The following is a 21,087-nucleotide window of genomic DNA, read 5'->3' on the forward strand; positions in this document are numbered from 1 at the left end:
ACTTTGTTCCTTTATTGGTGATGTTAAATTCGATCCCTAGGTTCAGGTCTTCATCTACTGTAAATGTATCTTTTGTTCCCTTTCTAATGAAGAAGTGATCTGCGGGAGACACTTTGATACTTTGCAGAGATAAGCTGTTTTCTAATCTTTCACTCAATGATGTTAGCATCCACTGATAATTTATGGCCTCAATCAGTTATGACAAAGCTGGTCATAAAATGGTGTTTTCTTCTAACCCTGCTTGGTGGAAATGGTTGAAAAGAGAGGAGTCAGCATTCTGCATCTCTTTGGAAAGTACCAAATAATTACCAGGTCCTAGGGAGAGCAGGGCTGGGAGGTCACTGGGGTGAAGAGACTGAAGAGCTGTGTGTTCAGGTTGCCAGAAGGTCACAAACAGGAGGAAGATGAGGCAAAAGGGTCTCAAGGGTCTTAAGACTGAGTCTCAAGGCCTGGCTGCTACTAGCTAGTGGTGAAAAATGATTTCCTCTCACTGCCCTCAGTTCTTTATCTAGTGTAAGTGAGGATTAAATGCTGGTCCAGAATTTAAAAGTGGATACTGTACATAACAGTGCTGCATAAAATTTAAAGCGCTATACAACTGTAAGATGTGGCGTTAGTGTTAATGCAAGCAAACCTGATAATGAGGAAAGGAAAGGCATCTTGAGTAGACAATATCCATGAATACCAATGGTATGAATTTGAGCAGGGCTTTGCCATATATATGGGTTTTCTTCTCACATATTTGATTCCCTCAAACGAGATAACACCTGCAAAAAACATAACAATGCCTGGCCCATAGTAAGTGCTCAATTACTCCTTCCTTTAGTCCTCACAACAATCCTGAGGTAGATATTGTTAATTCTGTCTTTAGATGAAAAGGGGTAGACTCAAAAATGACGAATTCCCTTGTCAAGAGGAGCAAGTGAAGTGGTGGGCAGGACTTGAACCCAGGCCTTAGGAGTCTAACTTCATTACTCCTTCCTCTCTAATCTATGTCTAAGGATCCATGTAATTCTCAGCCTATGAAATTCTAAAATCTACTCTCTTTGTATAATCTTCTGCATTTCACACATGCTGTCAGTTTTTGAAAAATTGGAAACATGAGATGCACACAGCTTTTTATTACAGTATGTTAAAAGTTGTTATTAAAATTTTTTCCTTTTGTAGAAAAGATTCTGAACCCACAGAATACCATATGGTGATTGATGACTATCACTGGCACAATTTCATATTACCCTTTTGCAATACTAAATATTTGTGCAATACTAAAGATATCCAAACTAATAATGCAAGATACTCTGGGGACCAACTAACATTTCAAAATAACTCTCACTTTTAGTGTCAGTGTTTTCAATTGGAAAAACTCTGCTTGTTGGGGTGGAATGATTTTTGCATTATTGTCAATAATGATTCATATGGATGGATGGATGGATGGATGGATGGATGGATGGATGGATGGATGGATGGATGGATTAAGTGGGTGGGTAGATGGATGGATGGATGATGGATGGGTGGGTGGATGGATGGGTGGATGGATGGATGGATGGATGGATGGATGGATGGATGGATGGATTAAGTGGGTGGGTAGATGGATGGATGGATGATGGATGGGTGGGTGGATGGATGGGTGGATGGATGGATGGATGGATGGATGGATGGATGGATGATGGATGGGATGGATGGATGGATGGATGGATGGGTAGATGGATGGGTGGGGTGGGTGAATGGATAGATGGATGGATACCTAATTCTGGTTTCCTAAACAGTATGTGATATAGTAGAAAGAGAGATGAACTAGATTTCAAGAAATATGAGTGCCAGCCCTGGCTCTGCCACCAACAATCTAGATGACCTGGGACACTTTTCACTTTTCTCAACCTTTGTTTTCTCATCTGAAAATAAGATATAAATTATTATTAAGGTCAATTTCAGCTCCAAACATCTATGACCTTACTTCATGATGAGTCCACTTTTTGAAGAACAGCAATGTGAGGATTTGACACATAGGCTGCAAGCCTCATGTTCTGAAAGAGGAAACGCAGTAAGTGCCTAGATTCTTGACAAGTCTGGCCCAGATTCCTTATATGCTTATTAGTGAGAATAATTTCCAACCTTTTTAAAGTACTTTATGACAGGATCAAGAAGTGAAGAAAGATGGGTCTGAAAAAACTGACCACTGGGAGAGCTCACACCACTCCAAGCCATGTGGAAACTCTTGGGGACTGATACTGAGCTGTTTGAAAACAAGCAGTTATGGAACAATGTGTCCAGAAAGATAGATACAGAGAAACATGCTCACCACCTTCATTGATTTTAGATTGCATCCTCATGTGATTCTGCCAGGAGGCATACTGGAGAGATGGAGGGGGCTCCTCTAACCCAGCCTCAGTGGACTCCTGCTAGATCAAGAGGGACAGACTGTGAACTGGGATAGAGCAGATAGTCTGTGGTTTACATCTGGACTGGCCATTCACAAGTAGTGTTGTCTTGAACAAACTGCTCAATCTCTCTAAGCCTCATCTATAAAGCTGAACACAGGAACATGCTCTTTATTTTTTCATAAAATGATCAGTCAAGTGGGACCACAGAGGAGGCAGAGGAGAGGCTCAGGAAACAAAATTTATAGCACTAACAGGTCCTAGAGACAGGCGGTGTGGCACACCATGCAGGGCCACAGGGAGATGCATCAGGGTGGTCAGGAGGCAGAAGACAGGAGTGAGGGACTTAGGTCATGACCTTTATTGGAGTTTGTGTAAGAAAGGCAAGGCAGGGTGGAGTAAACAATTTAGAGTTGGCTAGTTTGCATTATTTGAGTGGACTTTAGACTACAGAGGTGGTCTCTAGTTGCCGGGTACCTGGCCCTGGGATGATTAAGGCAAAGGAATATTGCCCCTTGGGGCCTGATAGAGGAGGTATGGCTTTGGATTGAATATCAAAGGCATGCTCCTGGCTGGACTGTTTGCTGTCTCTAAGAAATGGCTAGCCCAGGATGAGCCATCGAAGCTTGGCAGGGTGATTTCAGGTACAGTATTAGAATAACCACAAGCAGTCGTCTTATTTACAACACCTTCATACCACTTTGCTTTCATGGTGTGTGTTTGGTATTTTTAACCCTCCCCACCACCACCACCCACCCCCATGATGTGAAGCCAAGAGGAGAGTCTGGTGGAGAGATGCTGGAGTTGAGGTTGGAAGTTTATGATGATGATAAGTTTATCCTGAGAAGCAGGAATAGGGGTTTGGGGAGATCAGAAAGGAGGAAAAGCAAAAACAAGGACATGTCCTTGAGTTGGTTTCCACTGTGGTCTCTGGAGCTCAGTCCTGCCAGGACCCTCTAAGGGGCTTTGTATTAAGAGCTGCGGAATTGCCTTTCTGTGGAGAGTGTTTATCCACCAGTTCCTGCCCACATAGGCTGGGGTTTCTCGAGGGTCAAGGCCATGCATGAATGAGGTCCAGTTGGATCCCACAATCCCAAGAAATCACAGAAGCTCTAGATGAAGTGAGGGGCTGCCAGTTATACCCACTCAAAGCTGGTCATTGTAACCCTGGCTATGATATAAAGTGGGCTGAGAGAGTGTAAGGCAGGACCAGGGGCTGGCCTATCCATCTCTACAATTCCAAGCTCTTCTATTCCTAAGAAGCAATGCAGGCACTTCTGTGCCTCATAACACTCTCCATTTTCAGTCATTCACTTATTCACCTGACAACTCTTTATTGACCACCTACCAGGGTTCAAGGTTCTGTGTTGGGCACTGTGTTAGTCACAGTGCCCAAGTTAGCAAGTTCCCAATTTCACTTGTGAATTCACAAAGAATTTTTCTCTTCCCTATCAGATTTATGCACTCTATCGAAATGCTGGGTTTCCTGATGTTGCTGGGAATGATTTCAAATACTGTAGCCTCTGAAATGGGAATCATGGGGACAGTCTCCTCAATAGGAGCCTTTTGATTTATAATTCATCTTGGATGCCATTCCCACAATAATCACTGTGAATTATCAAAGACTCCGTCTGCTTGGTCCACCAAAGGGAACACTTGTGCCAAGAGCACTGAAGATCGAGCCACACCTCTGAGGAAAGTAATAAACATAGTAGTGGGATTTTCTTCCTCTGAGGTTGTGCCAGGCATCCTAATGTGGATATTACGGCTGGCAGCTGGCCACCAGGCAGTGTGTGCTCTGTGCATTCTCCAGTTCACAGCTTTGCCCATCGATGTGCCAGAGGCAGGGTCTGTTTGTAAAGCATAGGCATCTGGGTTGCAGCCAACCCTCCATTTCTGGGGGCAGGCAGTCCTTGGCCTGTTTGTTGGACCCTGCCTGTAAGACCTGGGACTGACCACCTTTGCTTGCTCACTCAGAGAGCCCTACAGCCTCCGAACTGACAAAGGCCACTGCAGGTGGGCATCCAGGATACCATACCCACACAGGTGAAACTTGTGGCCCTGGGACTCACTGTGGGTGAGTCTTCAGACCAGGGGTGGGGAACATCTGGCCCGAGGGCCACATATGGGCCACAAAATCATTTGGGGTGGCCTTGCCAAGGCAACCGCAGGCTGGACTCAAAATTCAATAAATCTAGGAGTTTTTTTCATAGCTAATTTTGAAGTTGATAATTTTGTATGGCTCTCGAATGATGTTATAAATATCCAAATGGACCTTGGCAGAAAAAAGGTTCCCACCCCTGCTCCAGACTGACAGGGCACCAAAAAGCACAGGCCACCTGTGCAAAGATGGAGAGTCTGTCTGGTTTCTTCAAGGGGCCCCTTCTAATCCAGTTGCTGAGAGCTCCCGGCTCCCTCCTGTGTATGCGCGGGGGCTGATGGGGCCACAGACAGAGAAGGCCGTCTCCAGTTTGTAAATGTTTGTCCGGGACATTCCGCTCAGCTAGAGACGGGGGCAGGTGGTATACCTCTTTATTGTGCAATTCTAAATGAACATTATGCTCCACTTTTACATCAATCTCCGATTAAAGTCCCATGTCTCCAGATCTCAGTGGAGTCGGCCCAGGTTTGCAGAGCACCTGCGAGAAGCCCCTCGTGCCCCTTTGTCTTCTTCTTGGTGCTGATTGAGGTGCTGTCTTTGCAGCTTCATTTCAGCCCATCCGTTCCCACGCCCTGCCCTTCACGTGATGCTCTGTGAATTCTGACGCCGGCCTTCCTTCCTGCAGCGTTACTGGCCCGCGTGAGACACTGAAATAAGCATGGCCTTAGAGCCAGGCAGGTCCACCTCCTACTAGCAGGATGGCCTTGAGCTAGTTAATTGCTCTGGTTTCATTTTTTCCTTCTATAAAATGGCAAGGCTATCTGCCCGCAGGCTTGGGAGGACCCCATGAGCACTATAACACACTTGGCAGCGTCCTAGCCGCTGCCTCCCAGTGGGTACCTCTGTCAGACTTCTCAGATGCCACTTCTTCATACTCTCCCAAACCTCTAACAAGTCCCTCCTGCTTCCAGGGCTGGTGCAGGGCCTCTGCCCGGTGGCTGCTGCTGTACCCCACCAGTGCCCCCCCGGAAGGAAAGGGGAGTGAGTTTGTCTATGCTGTTTGGGGCAACGGGGGGAGAGTGGTGGGCCAGCAGGGTTTTCAGATTCTGAGCATCTGAGCCCGTTTTCATGCTCTGCCACCTGCTTGAGCTTTTTCATCTGAAAATGGGCTTCGTAATTCCCACTTCACAAGATGATGAGAGGAGGAAAGGAAGCAACTTCTAATAAGAGACTAGGACTGAGTTTGGCATGTAGTAGGTGCTTAATAAATATCATCTCCTGCCCTGCTTCCCTGTATAGATTTTGGAGTTCAGCATGCGCCTGACTATCCCAGCAGCGGGTGTACAGTGTGGATTAAGGGACAGATGACCCAGTCCATCCTTATTTTATGCTTCTGACCCATCTGTTGACTTCTCTGAACCTCTGTTTTCACCCTTAAATGAGATTATGATAGGTACTTGCCCTGCCAATGTCGCAAAGTTAGTTATGTTGAAAAGTGAGGCAGTAGATGTAAACTTTCATACACATGTAAAGGGTTACTAACACCAATGCCCCAGGTTTATGTCACTAAACATCAAATAGAACACTTTGCTTTCTCCCTCCCAGCCCAAACACTGATGTGCCTCGCTGGCATCGTGGGTATGCTCGGTGTGTTTGAGGAAGATGGCCTCTCTGGTCAGCCACATCTGGAGCACCTTGACTTAACCAGCACATGATTATTTTTTTCATGAACATGCAGGACAATTATGGAATAGGAAGCTGACTCGGGATCAGGGTGTGGGTGGGAAGGTGATGCCGTGCAGATGAGAAGGCTGCTGGGGATATGTGTGTATAAGCCACTTAACCCAGGGCATGGCCTGAGGCCGACATTAATACATTACTCATCTATTACTACAAATTATATATATTAACACATTAATTAGTAGTCAGCAATTAATACTGAATCAGAATCCAAATTTGAATCTTTACATGATTCCTGCCAAGTAACCTGACTCCAGCTTAAGCTTATGATGGGGAACTCACTACTTTCATAGCTCATGAGATATTTGTGTGTCTCTTAAAAATTTTGTTCTGTGCCTTCCACCCTTTCAGCCGTTTCCCATAGTGCTTAAGAGCTGGAAGCTCTGGAACCAAACTGCCTTGGCTCGGTCAGTCTCCTCTACCTGGTTGTGTGACCTTGTGAGTTACTTAACCTCTGTGTGCCTCAGTTTCTTCATTTGGAATAAGAAAATAATAATAATAATAATACTTATCTCATAGAGTGGTTATGGGATTAAATGTAGGAACAGAGAAAGCACTTAGGACAGTGCCTGGCACATAGCAAGGGTTCAGGAAATTCCAGTAAGTATTGTCAGTCTCTGATTTATTTTCCCCTTTGTGAAAGTATAAAAGTTGAAGAATAATTAAAGCACATTAAAAGTAAATACACCCGGCAGAGAGATAAATGAAGTGTTTGCATAAATATGAATTAAGAGAGTCACACTAAAAAAAAAATTGTTCCCTGTTGAGAACAGCAAGCATCTGGAAGAAATTAAAGGGGGAAGACGGTGGGTGGCATGGTGATGTAGGCTGAGAACACACTGTGACTGTTAGAAGGAGATCATTCGTTTCTGGGGTGAGTAAGTGATCCCCCAAAAGGGAGGCTGCTCTGGGCTTATACAGCACGATTTAATGCTGGAAGAGTTTTTACCCCTCCGGATAATTTCTGTTCTGATTAGCCTGGGTACCTAAAATGTCTATATCATTCCTTTGAGCTAATGCATTGCCTTGAAAAGGCCACTTCCCAAATACAAATACAATTACAAAAAAATAACAAGGTACCGTTCTATATCTGTGAAATTCACAATATGAAAATTATAATACTCAGTGCACTGAGGTCTCACTGAAACTGGCACATTTCAAAATCCTGAATGTACACATAACTTCTATCATGTAGGTATAACTTTTTGGAAAGTGATTTAGCTAGAGTTTTTGAATCATAAAAATGTCTATACTTTTTGATAGTAGATCAGTAGGTCCAACTTCTGGGAACTTATGGTTAGGAAAAATTTCAAAAGAAGCAGAGACCTTTCTGTATTTCTTTTCCATGATAGAAAAAAATTCCATAGTAAGAGAATAGGTAAATTACAACACAGCTCTACATAGACTCTCATGCAATCATCAAAATTATAATTATAAAAGACAGAAGGATAGGAAAATGCTTATGAAATAGTCAGGTTTAAAAAAACACCCAGAAATCAAACTGTAAAGATTGGGTATGCATATGGATGAAGCTAGAAAATGAAAACAGGCCTCGGCCAGTGTGGCTCAGTGGGTTGGGCGTCGTCCTGTGCACCAAAAGGTTGCTGGTTCAATTCCCAGTCAGGGCGCATGCCTGTGTTGCAGGCTCGATCCCTGGGAGGGGGCAAAGCAGGAGGCAGCCGATCGATGCTTCTGTCTTTCTCTTCTCCCTTCCTCTCTCTCTAAAAATCAATTAAAAATCTGAAAGAAAGAAAGCAAGAAAGCAAGAAAACAGAAAGAAACCAATGTGCTTTGTTGGAGGTTGTGGGATTGTAGAATAATTTTTTCTTTCTTTTATTTGGATTCATAGTTATATTGGTTGTGCAATAAACAATAATGAAAGACCCAACTGAGCTCTCTAGGAAGGGGTGTTGTGCTCGCGGGACGCGAAGAAAACTCGAGACACGGAGAATGTAGAATTTAGGTGGAGATGCAGAGGGTTGAGGCTCTGGAGGCGCTGCAACTACCCTCCCACCATCCAGCGATTTTTATTGTGAGTTACAGAAAGGCAGGTGTGAGAGATAGTGATCAGCAGAAACCATAAAATGCGCAAGAACAAATGGCTTTGTGCTAATGCTTCACATTTGTTCTTAAGGCCATAACTCTCCTGGGGGCAAGCTTCCCAGAAAGATAAGGATCTGTTTTCAGTTCCTGGCAGAAATGTCTCCCCGGTTTTCAAGGGGATTTCTGCGATTCTGGGGAAGCTTGCTACCCAGCTCCTTCAGTTTGTTTGTTCTTTGCTGGCCTTTTCCTACAAGGGGTAGCTGATTGTCAGCCATCACTGTGTAGGCAAGTCTCAGTTCAGTTTCCTGGACGGAGAGAAGGGCCCTAGAGCTGGTAGGTTCTCAGAGGAAGGGGCCTATGGGCAAGGCCAGGGACCTCCAAGAGCACAGGGTACCAGTCAGGTGTGGGGACCACCTGAAGGGGGAAGGAGGGATTGGTGGGAGCTGGAAGAGAGTCAGAGTAAGGGAAGTGGCCACTTCATAGTGCTGCCTCTGGTAGGACTGGGAAAATGGAGCCTTAAATCAGTCCTGGGACTTAATTCAAGTAGGTTGCACTGTTTCTCTTAGTCACTCACAATCCCGATTTGAAAACCAGAATTGACAAAAACTCGGAGTATTCTCACTAGTTCTGATACGCTGCAGTTTCTCTTTGAACTCCAGGGACACTGTGAGCAGAGACTGGCACAACAATATCAGACTTGCTGTTTTCCAACTGCCCTTTTTCTAAACTTATCCACCAATCTGGGTCAAATACTGGACACACACGCTGGCTTTAAAATCGAATTGCGGCCTATGATAATTTCTTAAGCAGACATTTCCTGTGGTTACTTGGGTTGTGATTCAGTCATGGATCCATTTCCCCAGAACTTTTACTTGTATTGACAACTCTGGTTAACTTTCCAGAGTGGCAGAGCAGTGGAGTGAATCACCAGACCAGGAATCAGGAAGCAGGCCATTGACAGATCACATACACTCTCCTGGCCTCAGTTTCTTCATCTGTAAATTGGGGAAAATTTTCACCAAAAACTGCATAGACCCAAATCCAATGGTGAAAGTCTGAAAAACCCAGATGAAGTGAAACAGAGCTCAATTTTGGCCACAGTAATAGAAGTATCATGTCCAGAATGAAGGAGCTGATCCTTCCACCATACTTTGCCCAGTCTGTCCACATCTTGGAAAACCACATTTGGATTGAATGCCACCTTTTATAAAGGGATATTGACATACTGGAGTATGTGCAGAAGAGAGCAGCCAGGATATATGGAAGCTTAGAGCCTAGTCATGAGAGAACAGTGTAGGAACTGCAGTTTTTAAACCAGAAACTTATCACATAGCAAGGACATGATAACTGTTTTTGAAATTCTAAATAGCTACCTTATGAGAAAAATTTTTTGCTAGCCCTACATGACCCCAGAAGGCAGGATCATAGGATAAAAACTATAGGGAGACAAATTTCAAGTGTGAATAGAATGCAGGATGTTCTAATTGAACCAACTAAAGGTGGAGGGACAGTTATAAGCAGAGCCTGGGTGACCATTGGCAGTATGATCTTCTTGGAGAGAGAAAAGTTGCAGTGGTCCCATCTGGCCCAATGAGTCTCTGAATCTAACCTGAAATGACTTATCTCCTCCAGAGTGTCCTCCATAACTGCTTCTGCTTCTGGAAGCATCACTGAAGGATTGTCATGCTGGTCTTCATGTGGCCCAAGCACCCTCACAAACAATCTTCTCCCCTCCCAACCTGAGGTTCTGGAAGAATGCTGTTTTACCTTATTGTTTGAATAAGCTGTATACCTAGTACTCCGGCTCTCTCTATTTCAAGATTTCCAAGGCAGAATTCCCTCCATGCCTCTTCTGCCCCACCACCCACTCTGGTTGTCATTTCTCTAGTGTGCAGACTAGAAAGGAAGACAGCTATGGACAGCACACAGCAAACAGATAGCAAGGATCCCTAGAGATCCCAGTCCCAGTGTATCTGAGCCAGTGCAGCCCATGAGCTTCCAGGAGATACTGGATGCTAGATTCTAGTGCTTAAGTTGCACATCCCTCCCCTTAGAATTGTGAAATACCTGCTTACAACAAAGAAACCTCTCCATAAGGAAGGGTGGGAAGTCTCTGACATGATGTGTTTGCCTGAGGGAAATACAGGATCTAGAAGAAGGGTAGGAGGAGGCAGAGAAGTGAGGCTATCAATATAAAAGCATGTGTACCCATCTAGAGGTCCTTGCTGCAGTAGGTGAGCAAGAGGAAAAGGGACCCTGAACTCAGGAGGCCGGGAAATAAGCAGTGTTGCCCAGATCCTGGCCGAGTCTACTGCAGGCATGGTTCTTGCAGGCAGTTCTGGAACAGACTTGTGAGGAAGCACCCGGGTTCTGGAGCAAGCAAGTTGTCCGGCTCCACGACTTACTTGCTGGGCTACTGTGGGCCACTTTAACAGGACAGTAATGAGACCTGCCTTCTCGACTTGAGAGGATATCAACACACAGTATTGTAGTCTTAGCCACATGAAACGGCTGATATCTGACCACTTCCAACATATAGAAATGACCATTTCATATGGATCAACCTCATACATATAGTTAAATGAATACAGTGGTTCCCAAACTAGTCTGCACCTTAGAATTATTTCGGGCTCTTAAAAATTCCAAAGCCCAGGTCATACCCAGACCAATTCAAGCACAATTTCTGAAGATGGGAAAACTGGCCAAGTGATTCTAATGGGCGGACAAGTTTGGGGACCATTGGCTTAGCACAGTGCTTGGTTTCTAACCATAGCCACCTCTGCTTTCCCTTCATCTGTTGTTTACTGAGCACCTATTGCATGCCAGGTTCTGGCTGGGCCTGCCTCTGGGGACCCTAGGATCTCCCTCGTGGCACTCATTTCTCACCCTCCTCATTCTCAGTGTCCAGGCCCCGGAGCTCCCCCGATGACCTGAAGGTGCTGACTCTCAATGTCAACCGGCTGAACGAGAGCTTCAGGGACTTGCAGCTGCGGCTACTGCAGGCTCCGCTGCAGGTGGACCTGACCGAGCAGGTGTGGAAGGTGCAGGACGCGCTCCAGAACCAGTCGGACTCGCTGCTGGCGCTGGCGGGCGTGGTGCAGCGGCTGGAGGGCGCTCTGTGGGGGCTGCAGGCACAGGCGGTTCAGACGGAGCAGGCGGTGGCCCTGCTGCGCGACCACACGGGCCAGCAGAGCGACACCGCGCAGCTGGAGCTCTACCAGCTGCAGGTGGAGAGCAACCAAAGCCAGCTGCTGCTCCGGCGCCACGCCGGCCTGCTTGACGGGCTGGCGCGCAGGGTGGGCGTCCTGGGCGAGGAGCTGGCCGACGTGGGTGGCGCGCTGCGCGGCCTCAACTACAGCCTGTCCTACGACGTGGCCCTCCACAGCACGCGGCTGCAGGACCTGCAGGTGCTGGTGAGCAACGCCAGCGAGGACACGCGCCGCATGCGCCTGGCGCACATGGGCATGGAGCTGCAGCTCAAGCAGGAGCTGGCCGTGCTCAACACCATCACAGAGGACCTGCGCCTCAAGGACTGGGAGCACTCCATCGCTCTGAGGAATATCTCCCTCGCCAAAGGTAGGGAGCCCGCAGTGCCTGCTTGGGCCCCTCCTGCTCAGGACCTCTCCCTGTGTACCCCGGGAGTCCCCTAGCTCCCCAAGCTGACTTGACCTTGGGAGCCCATACCGCCTTTATTAAGTCTTGCCCTACAGGACCCTGGAAATTTCTGCCCAAATGACCTACGCTCATTTCCAGGCCTGTGCCTGTGCCTGCACACCCCGTCTCGCAGAGAGTGCACTCGATGTCCACTCCCCTAGGCATGAGAATGGCCAATGGTGGCTAATGGGGAACTGGGTAGTCAGAGCTTGTATGTGCCATCTGGGACCTCCAGGAGCTTGGGGCTGGGGGTCAGGCTGCAGGCTCAGGCTGGGAAGAGGGAGGTGCTCCTCCCGTGTCATGCTGTTCCAATGGGTAGAGCTACAAGGAGCTGGAATTCCAAATTTGAACCTAAAACAATACAGGGTGGGGCAAAAGTAAGTTTACACTTGTTTGTATGGAAAATAATACAATAATTAATAAATGATACAAGAATAAACTCTGTACTCACAACTGTAAACCTACTTTTGCCCCACCCTGTATTCAGCCAGGTAGAAGAACATATTTTACTTAACAATTTGTCGGTTTCATTTATACCCCTTAAATAGAAAGGCAAAAAATTGTGCAGGCTTTCATTTGTACACTTGCTTGGGGCTCACGGACGTTAGAGCCTTCTGAAGTAATTTCCCTTCTTCCACTTCTGTGTCACTAGTCCCCACACCTCTCTCTCCCATGCCTTCCTGTTTCTGTCCACTCTGCACATCGCTGTCAGAGGCAGCTTGTGTGAAATGCACTTTTCCTGCATCATCCCCAGCTCAGAACTCACCATGGATCCCCAAGTACTGCCAAATTCATTGCTGAACACCACCTATGTTAGGTACGGTGCCGAGTCTCTCATATAATGTCTTCTAAAAACAAGGGCACTGAGATTCAGAGTTGCAGGCTGGGAGGTCATGGTGCCAGGATTTGGACCGAGGCCCTTCTGATCCCAGAGAGGGTGAGCTTTCCATCGCATACCTGTCCCCAGCCTATCCTTCCTGCCTTCTCCTCCAGCTGTCCCCCTAATGCAGGGGTTGCAAATAGAACTGTCTGCAGGGGCCAGTGGAGCCATGTCAGTGAGTAAAGTGACCTCAGTGTCAGGGGAGTGGTAGGGGCTATGGCAGGTCCAGCCCATTTGGGCCAGGCTGGCATTGACAAGTTCTTCCCATTTTCTAAGAGAAACCAGAAACAGAATGTTCTAGAAAGTTTTTAATTATTTAACACTGTGGGCCAAATGCAACACATCTGGGGGCCATATATGGTCCATAGATGGCCAGCTTGCATCCCCTGTCCTGTGTAAAGCATCCAGTCCGGTGGGATAGGTCTTGTCACCGGCCCAGAGACACAGCGGCCTTTCCCACTGCCATGGCTTTGCCGCAGCTGTGCCTTCTACTGTAGTGCCTCCTTCCTCCTCCTCTTCCTCCCCCAAATCCTTCAGATCTCACTCCATCCCCTGCTCCAAGAGCCCTGCTGCCCTCTCCAGCTCACCCAAGTCTCCCTCCTCTGAGTTTCTACGTTGATCAGAGCAGAAAATAGTAATGATGGGGCCTCCTGTTTGCATAGTATTTTCCAGTTCACAGAGTGTTTGGTGGTACATTATTTTATTTTAAAGCGGATCCCGCCCATCCGGGTGTGGCTCAGCTGTTGAGCGTCGACCTAGGATCCAGGTGATCGCGGTTCAATTCCCGGTCAGGGCACATGCCTTGGTTGTGGGCTCAATCAATGACTCTCTCATCATTGATGTTTCTATCTCTCTCCCTCTTCTTTCCTCTCTCTGAAATCAATAAAGATGTATTAAAAAAAAAAAAAAAAGCGGATCCCCATGACTAGCTGTGAGGTTGGTGGAAGGCAGGTTTCATTATTGAGGGTAGGGTAGGATTCCTGCAGAAAAACAACTGAGGCTCCAGGAGGAAATAGCTGATTTACTCGGGGCTACAACAGCTGGTAATGATCCGACCCAGGACTTTTGTTTTCAACAGCTTTAATAAGGCATAATTTAAATGCTGTGAGATTCACCCATTTAAGTACATAACTTAATGTCCAAGCCAGGACTTTTAGCCCAACGCCCAGTGCTCATTCTGCTACACCACAGGCCACCCCCATCTGTTCATCCCTGAATCCCCCAGCGCCTTACAGTGCAATACATGTTACTAGGACTCAATAAGTGTTTGTGCAACAACCAGTAAATCTCAAACTTGGGCAATCAGAGGGTTGGTTTTCTTGTCCTGGGTCATTTTGGGTTTCAACTCTCAGAAATCACAGGAGGGATGGAGGTAGAATTTCTTCTTTCAAATCCACACCACTGTGATCTTAGCTTTTCCTTGACCTCCCCTGTCCATAGCAGGTACTTAGTAATAATAGCAGCTACAGCGGATCATGACCTACTATGAACCAGACATTTTGTCTACATTAATTCTCTAAATTCTCTAAGATATTAAAGACCACTAATCCTCTCATTTGGCAAAAGGTTATTATTGCCCCCATTTCATGGATGAAAAATATTAATAACTTCCCTACTGTTTATTAAGCAATTGGCAAGTGGCAAAGCCAAGGTCTGAAAGTGGGCCGTTCTGGCTCAGAAACCATGTTCTTGTCACTGACCATCCTGCCTTCCCCATGGAGAGAAGGGAGCATGGCCTCTTGGGCTCCATTCCTGTACTCAGGGGATAGTTCTTCCCAGGCTCTCCCCTGTTTCTTCCTCTCCTAGTCAACAGACATCACCATGCTTCCTCTGGCACATCCTCCTGGGCCTCTCTGAATATTTTACATCCTGGTTCTTTGATTTCCAAGTCCACTCTCCTTGGCTCCAACTGAAACTGCTCTGGGTCATTCATTTGCCAAGGTTCTTCAAGTAGTCTTCCTTTGATTCTTAAAGTAAGTTTCACACTTGATTCTCTTGAACTAAAAGTTTCATTTCAGTCCTTCCCAGGCCTGCCTCCCAGTCTTCAAGCTTTGCATTCTTGATGGGCTACTGGCTCTTCAGAGGTGACCACCAATTAGCCCCTCTGGCTCTCAGGATCACCACTAAGTCTAGATCTCCCTTTCCCATTTCCCTCTCTCATGGTTGCCAGGGACCCAACTGGTATGAGTAAAGAGAATTCTGTCAGGCATATTCGAATGTAATTACCATTCAGCTTATTGAGACAAAGCTCTACCCAGGCTTTTGGATAAGCCCAGCTTTTTATCAGAAAAGAATTTCTAGACTGCTGTCTAGAATGGCCTTTCTGCCCTAGCTTTTCCAGTTCCTCTTAGTCTACACACACACACACACACACACACTTTGCTCTTCCTGGCTCGGAATCCACAAATATTCAGCTATGTATATTTTTCAAATATGAGCTTATTTATGTTATTCTTGAGCTTGACCCCAAATGGTTTTCATTCTCTCACTTTGTTATACAGTTTTCCATAAATTTTGTCTCCAGTTTCTCTTTTGTATACATTCACAGCGATGCTTTCTGTTTTCTGCTTAGGGTTTTCAGCATTAATCGGGTCTGTTGAAATCTGTCTGTGGCTTTGAAAACAGATGATCAGAGAGAAGAGGCACACCAGGATGGGGAAGGTAACCAGAGAGAGGAAGCACACCAGGAGGGGGAAAGGTGATCAGAGAGAGGAGGCACACCAGGATGGGGGAAGGTAACCAGAGAGAGGAGACACAGCAGGAGGGGGAAGGTGAGAGCAAAGGCCTGAAGGCAGAACTCTCCAGCCAGATTCAGATGGTCCTTTTATAGAATCACATAACAGGTCTTCAAAATCATCTAGTCCATTCCTCTTGTTGAGGACCCTAAGGCTCAGAGAGGGGAAATGACTTGCCCAAGTCAAATCCTGAGGCAGTGGCCCAGCTGGAACTAGAAAACACATCCCTTGATTCATGAAAACAAGTTGGCAAAGCAAATTTATCTGCAGGTTGCTTTTTTTGGGGGAAAAACGCCATCTAGTAGGGAGTCTAGTTCAACAAATGTTTATAAAGGGATGGCGTAATGTTGTGGAGCCATGGCTTCCAGCCTTGGACATTGGGACTTTGGCCTTGAGTGAAGAGGGATGTGTTGGAGGTGTTGTGTATCTCTGATCAGAGCAACATGGAGATGGTGTTTCTCCTAACTGAGGACTGGGAAGCATGGGCTGGGCAGCGACTCCCTGGGAGGGCTGTGTGGCACTCTGTCCTTTCACCTTCTGTGTCTGACTGCTGGGAAGGAAACGGAGAGCGGACTGTGAAAATTAGCACTTGTATCCAGCCCCACCCACCACCCCCTCTGCCCTTAAGGTTCAGAGGAGAACTGGCCCTGCAGGACCACCTGCACTTCTGGGTACGAGTTTCCTCAGTGGTGAAATGGGGCTGACAATCCCTTCCCGTCTGCATGCCCAGGGTGGTGAGAGGATGCCGGGGATGAGGGAAGTGAGAGAGCATGCAAGAGTATGAAGGTGATAGCACGGACTGGAGAATCCAGTGTCCCGGCGACATCAGGGACATGGAAGTGGAGTAATTAATAGAGGAGCTCCACCCCCATGAGCCGCCCCGGAATTAGCATGCTTCTGGGGTGGTATTTACATTATGATTTGGGTCACTGCTGTGCTGGCGTCGGGCCCACTTTATCAGCTATCATGAGAACTTGTTTTTGGCAGGTTGCTGTCCAGATTCCGGCACACGCACGTCCCCCGCCCCATCGCTAGTTCCAGGATCCGGGAAGGGGGAGCAGGCTGCTTTTCCCTCCCTGTGGGCTGGTTCCCAGAAGAGTCCTGGTGTTTCTCCCAAATGCTGGGTCACATATTCTTTGTTTTGTTCTGGAGATGCTTCCAGCTGGAGTGGCTCACAGGCAGCTGGGTGAGGGCAGAACGGCCCTGGGGCAGTGTGGGGGAGTGGACAAGCTCTGAGAGGGGACCCCAGGCACAGGTGTCCCACTCCCCATGCCCCTCTAGGAGGCAGGCAGGAAGGAGAAGCTGGCGCAGCGGACCAGAAGCATAGTAGAGGGGGCTCTGGGCCCATTTCCATGATTGAGGAGAAATAGACCCCGTTCCTCCTCATCCCAGCTCACTTCCATGCTCTGGCCTGCTCCAGGGGTAGAAAAGTGACATGTATAAAGTTGAGAAGTTAAAAGGCTTATCTGGGTACTATTGGGACCATGGATACTGAAATGGCTTTTATGACTGTCCAGAAGCCATTCTTGAGTCCCTGCTGTGTGCCAGGTGCTATGTGAGGCACAGGGCCACAGAGAGGGGAGCTCTAGCCCTATAGAAAGACCAGTCCTCTTTGGAGACCACTGTTGGAGGTGAGTGGCTGTGCCCAGCGAGTGAGCACAGGATGACCTGGCCAGGCTCCAAGCTGCCCCCGTGGGGAGCTTGTGCACAGTAGTGTCTGGTGTTCTTTCCAGCTCTGAAATGTGGGGGCTCTGCTCTCGTGCCCTAAGAGACCAGAAGGGTGTGCGTAAAGGTGAGCTCCAGGGCTAAGAGGGACAGGACGCTTAGAAAGGAAAGGATTGGGGGGCATCGTGAGGAGAATATTTTTGCTGAGGTGGGAGAAAGTTTGTGTCCAGAAGCATCAGACTGTAGGTGTGCAGAAGCATGGATCAGTTGGGAGTGACCTGTGGGGTACCGAGGTCATTTGATTTGATGAGATTAATGAACAGAATGAGCATGAACAGGGTTGCAGAGAGAACGTGGAGACAAAGGTCTCACAAAAGGCTGGGAGCGAGGCCAGGAGGACCCAACGAGCCTGGTGCCCATGAGGAAGGAGAGAGAGAGACAGATGTGGGAATCTCCTCAAGGACGAGCCTTGAAGAGTAACAGCCTCAGAAGGCAGAGCAAAGGCAGGAGTGACAAAGCAAGCTCAAGACTTTTAGCCTGGATTCCTGAGCAAATGATAAAAAGTGGGGTCCCAGGAGTGCATTACACATGAGCAGCAATGACTTGAAGAGGCGTTTTATTCCACAGAGCACTAAGCAGCCTGGCTCATGAGACTCAGACTGGCCACGTTTTAGGCTCCTCAGTCTGCTGGGCCAGCACCACCTAAGGAGGTGACTCAGGTTTGGAAACAGGCAGTCGCCTTTCCCTTCCACCCCAACTTCTTCCCAATTAATCTTTAGTACAGGCCTCACTAATCCCTTATTTGTGTCTTAAAAACCATGTTCAAGTGAAGGATGTTTTTCAGACCTGACTCTCTGAATGACCCAGCCAAGCTTGACAGGGTGACTTCAGGTGCAGGTTAGAATCCTCACACGCAGTCATCTTAGAATCATTCTGATAAAGGGTTGTGAAAAGTGGGGTACAGACTGTCAAGGATGACCTTGTCTCTCAATAGTTACCAAGCCCTTTTATATCCGTTACACCATTTAATCTACTTACTCATCACTACAAATGCCCATGAAAGGAATTTTTACTTAGATCTTCTAGGACCAGCACCTGGAACTCAAGAGGCTCTGTATCCATAATCAACCCCTACCTTCTAAATTATCTCTGCCACCCTGATGCCCCACCATCAGGGTCATTCTGCTGGGCAGTGTCCTCCCTTTGTGAGAATCACTCTAGGGAAGGTCCATATGTTGAGTCTCACCCATTGGAGTGAAGAGAACAAATTGGAATGTCTGGTCCATTGCAGCCTTGACCTGCTCAATTCCTGGAGCTCTGGGTTCCACGTGAGGAGGGGTGGAGGGAGCAGAGGAGAGTGAAAAGGGTTGGGGTGTGCTGGGGCCAGGGGAAGGGAGTCCACCCCTGTGGCAGCTGAAGGAGTGCAGAGACCCAGGGACCTCTCTCTGTCCCCTTTCTTCAGCCCTGCCCTGGCCAGAGGCTGCTGGGATGGGCGTTGGGAAGCTGATCTGATTTTTTGCTATGTCTCCTTTGCTCTATAATCTTAGTTGTGTTCTAAACAGGTTCTGTGTCTCAACTCTGTCACCTGAAAACTGGGATCAATATGGCCCAGTCTGACTTTGCTTTTCTTCATAGAAAATAGGAAGAGGGCTCCAAAACCCAGTCCTCAAACGACTTGTGTAACTCGTGCATTTTTAAATTGTTGATTACTCTTTCTCTGTGCCTGTGCCATTGAATTATTAAACAGCTGTCTACTTTTGGTTAGGGTCTGAGGACAGTGCCAACTTTTGGAATGTATCAGTACATCTTGATCTTGGCCTCCTGGTTGTTTTGTATGTATTAACACCCTCTGATCTCATATACCCATTCATTCATCAAATATTTATTGTGCAAGATACTACTGCTATGCTGCGAGTATACATGTTTTGGTTTCCTAGGACTGCCATAACAAAGTACCACAGACTGGTAGCTTAAAACAACAGAAGTTTATTCTCTCACAGTTCTGGAGGCTGGAGGTCTGAAATCAAGTGGTGCACAGAGCCATACTCCCTCTGAAAGCTTGAGGATCCTTCTTGGCCTCTTCTAACTTCGATGCTGCCAGAAACCGTGGCGTTGCAAGGCTTGTAGACACATCACTCCAGTGTCTGCTTCCATCATCACATGGCATTCTCCCTGTGTGTCTGTCTGTGCTTTCTCTCCTTATAAGGACACCAGTCATTGGGTTAAGGACCTCCCTACTCCGGTGTGACCTTATATTAACTAATTACATCTGCAAAGACCCTGTTTCCAAGTAAGGCCATATTCTGAAGTTCTGGGTGGACGTGAATTTTGAGGGGTACTCTTCAACCCTGTAAAATATGGTTGACCATTTTCTTCACTCCTCTACTTTTCTCACAAAGCAGCAAGAGTGGGGAGCTTAGAATCTGAGCCTTCCCAGCTGGAACAGGGATGTCAAGGACGTAGTCCTGTCTCAGGGAGCTGGCCACTGGTTAGGAAAAAGAGAACACATACACCTATGACTACAGGACAAGGCATTGTGAGGAAAATGTCACATGGCACCAAGTACATGCATTCCAACAGGCCGTGCCCACTTTCAGCAGAAGTGATGGATCAGAGAAGGTCTGGTAAAGAGGGTGGCAGTGAGCAGCCCCTGGGGTGTGGGGGGCAGGTAGTGATGACAGATGGACAGGGAGGGCTCCAGGGCTCGCCAGCCTGGGAGCAGCAGTCTGCGGTGGTGGGAAGGGTCACTGTGTTCTGGGAATGGCGAGATGTCTAGCACCATGAGTGAGGCAGACGGGGGGCCAGACAGCCCTGAGTTGAAACCGTGGCTCCTTCACTCACTAGCTGGCTGTGTGGCCTCAGGCCACCAAGCTTTCTTGTGGAGACTGGGTCCAATCATGGACGCTAGAATGCCTGCCACGCTGGAGTATCGCCCTGGAGGGAAGCCCTGCTCAGGAACCATTAGAAAGCCCTTCTCCCATCCAGGTGCTTCAGCCAGAAATCTGAACGTGATCCTGGCTGCCTCCCCTACCTTCTCCTACGTTTAGCCAAGTTCTGTCTCTTCTACTTCCAACCAGCTGCTCACATCCCTTCCGATCGCCACTAATTCGTGGCTCTGCCACCTATCACCTGGGGTATAGCCCCCTCCTGTCCCCCCTTTTCCAACACTGCAGCCTGAGTGGTCTTTTCTGTGCGCAGACCTGATCATGCTCTTCTCTCAGCCCCTCCTGTGGGGTCTTGTGCCCTCAGGGTCAAGTCCAGCACTTAGGCCTGGCCTCCCAGGACCCTCCACTTCCTCACCCTTCTTATCCCATCATGTGCCCCCCAACTTCTAATCTCATCATGGCTCACAGGTCTCCTTCTTATCTTTAAGTTCTTAAAGGGACTGTTCCCTCGGCCTGGAAATACCCCCTTTCACTCTGACTTAATCTGTTCTGGCTGCTATAACAAGGCACCATAGACTGGGTGGTTTAAAGAGCAGATATTTCTTTCTCACAGCTTTGGGGCTGGAAGTCTGAGATTGGGGTGCTGGCATGGATAGGTGCTGATGAGAGTCCTGTTCCTAGCTTGCAGATGGACGCCTTCCTGCTGTATTCTCACATGGCAGAGAAAGCATGCTCACCAGCGAGAAGGAAGGAGGGAGTGAGAGGAGTCTCTGGTGTCTCTTCTTACAAGGGCACTAATCCCGTCGTGAGAGCTCCACCCTCTCTAACCCTAATCACTTCCCAAAAGCCCCATCTCCTAATGCCATCACACTGAGGGTCAGGGCTTCAACATATGCATTTGGGGGGCAAAGACATTCAGTTCCTCACACACACACCCCTCCTTCTTTTACTTAGCCACTTTCTGTTCTGCCTTGAAATTTTATTTTGGATGTTACTTCTTCCAGGA

The 21,087-nt window shown here is 47.6% G+C and overlaps 1 protein-coding gene across 3 annotated transcripts in view; it reads left to right on the forward strand.

Moving 5' to 3' along the window:
- SCARA5 (scavenger receptor class A member 5) overlaps nucleotides 1–21,087 on the forward strand; it is a 96,951-nt gene that overhangs the window by 50,731 nt on the left and 25,133 nt on the right. For all 3 annotated transcript variants that reach the window (XM_081135675.1, XM_081135676.1, XM_081135677.1), the window contains exon 4: nucleotides 11,164–11,838. In XM_081135675.1, the coding sequence (XP_080991801.1) occupies nucleotides 11,164–11,838 (675 nt within the window). The remainder of the gene's footprint in view (nucleotides 1–11,163; nucleotides 11,839–21,087) is intronic.

Source organism: Miniopterus schreibersii, assembly GCF_964146895.1.
Source record: "Miniopterus schreibersii genome assembly, chromosome: 4".
NCBI lineage: Eukaryota > Metazoa > Chordata > Mammalia > Chiroptera > Miniopteridae > Miniopterus > Miniopterus schreibersii.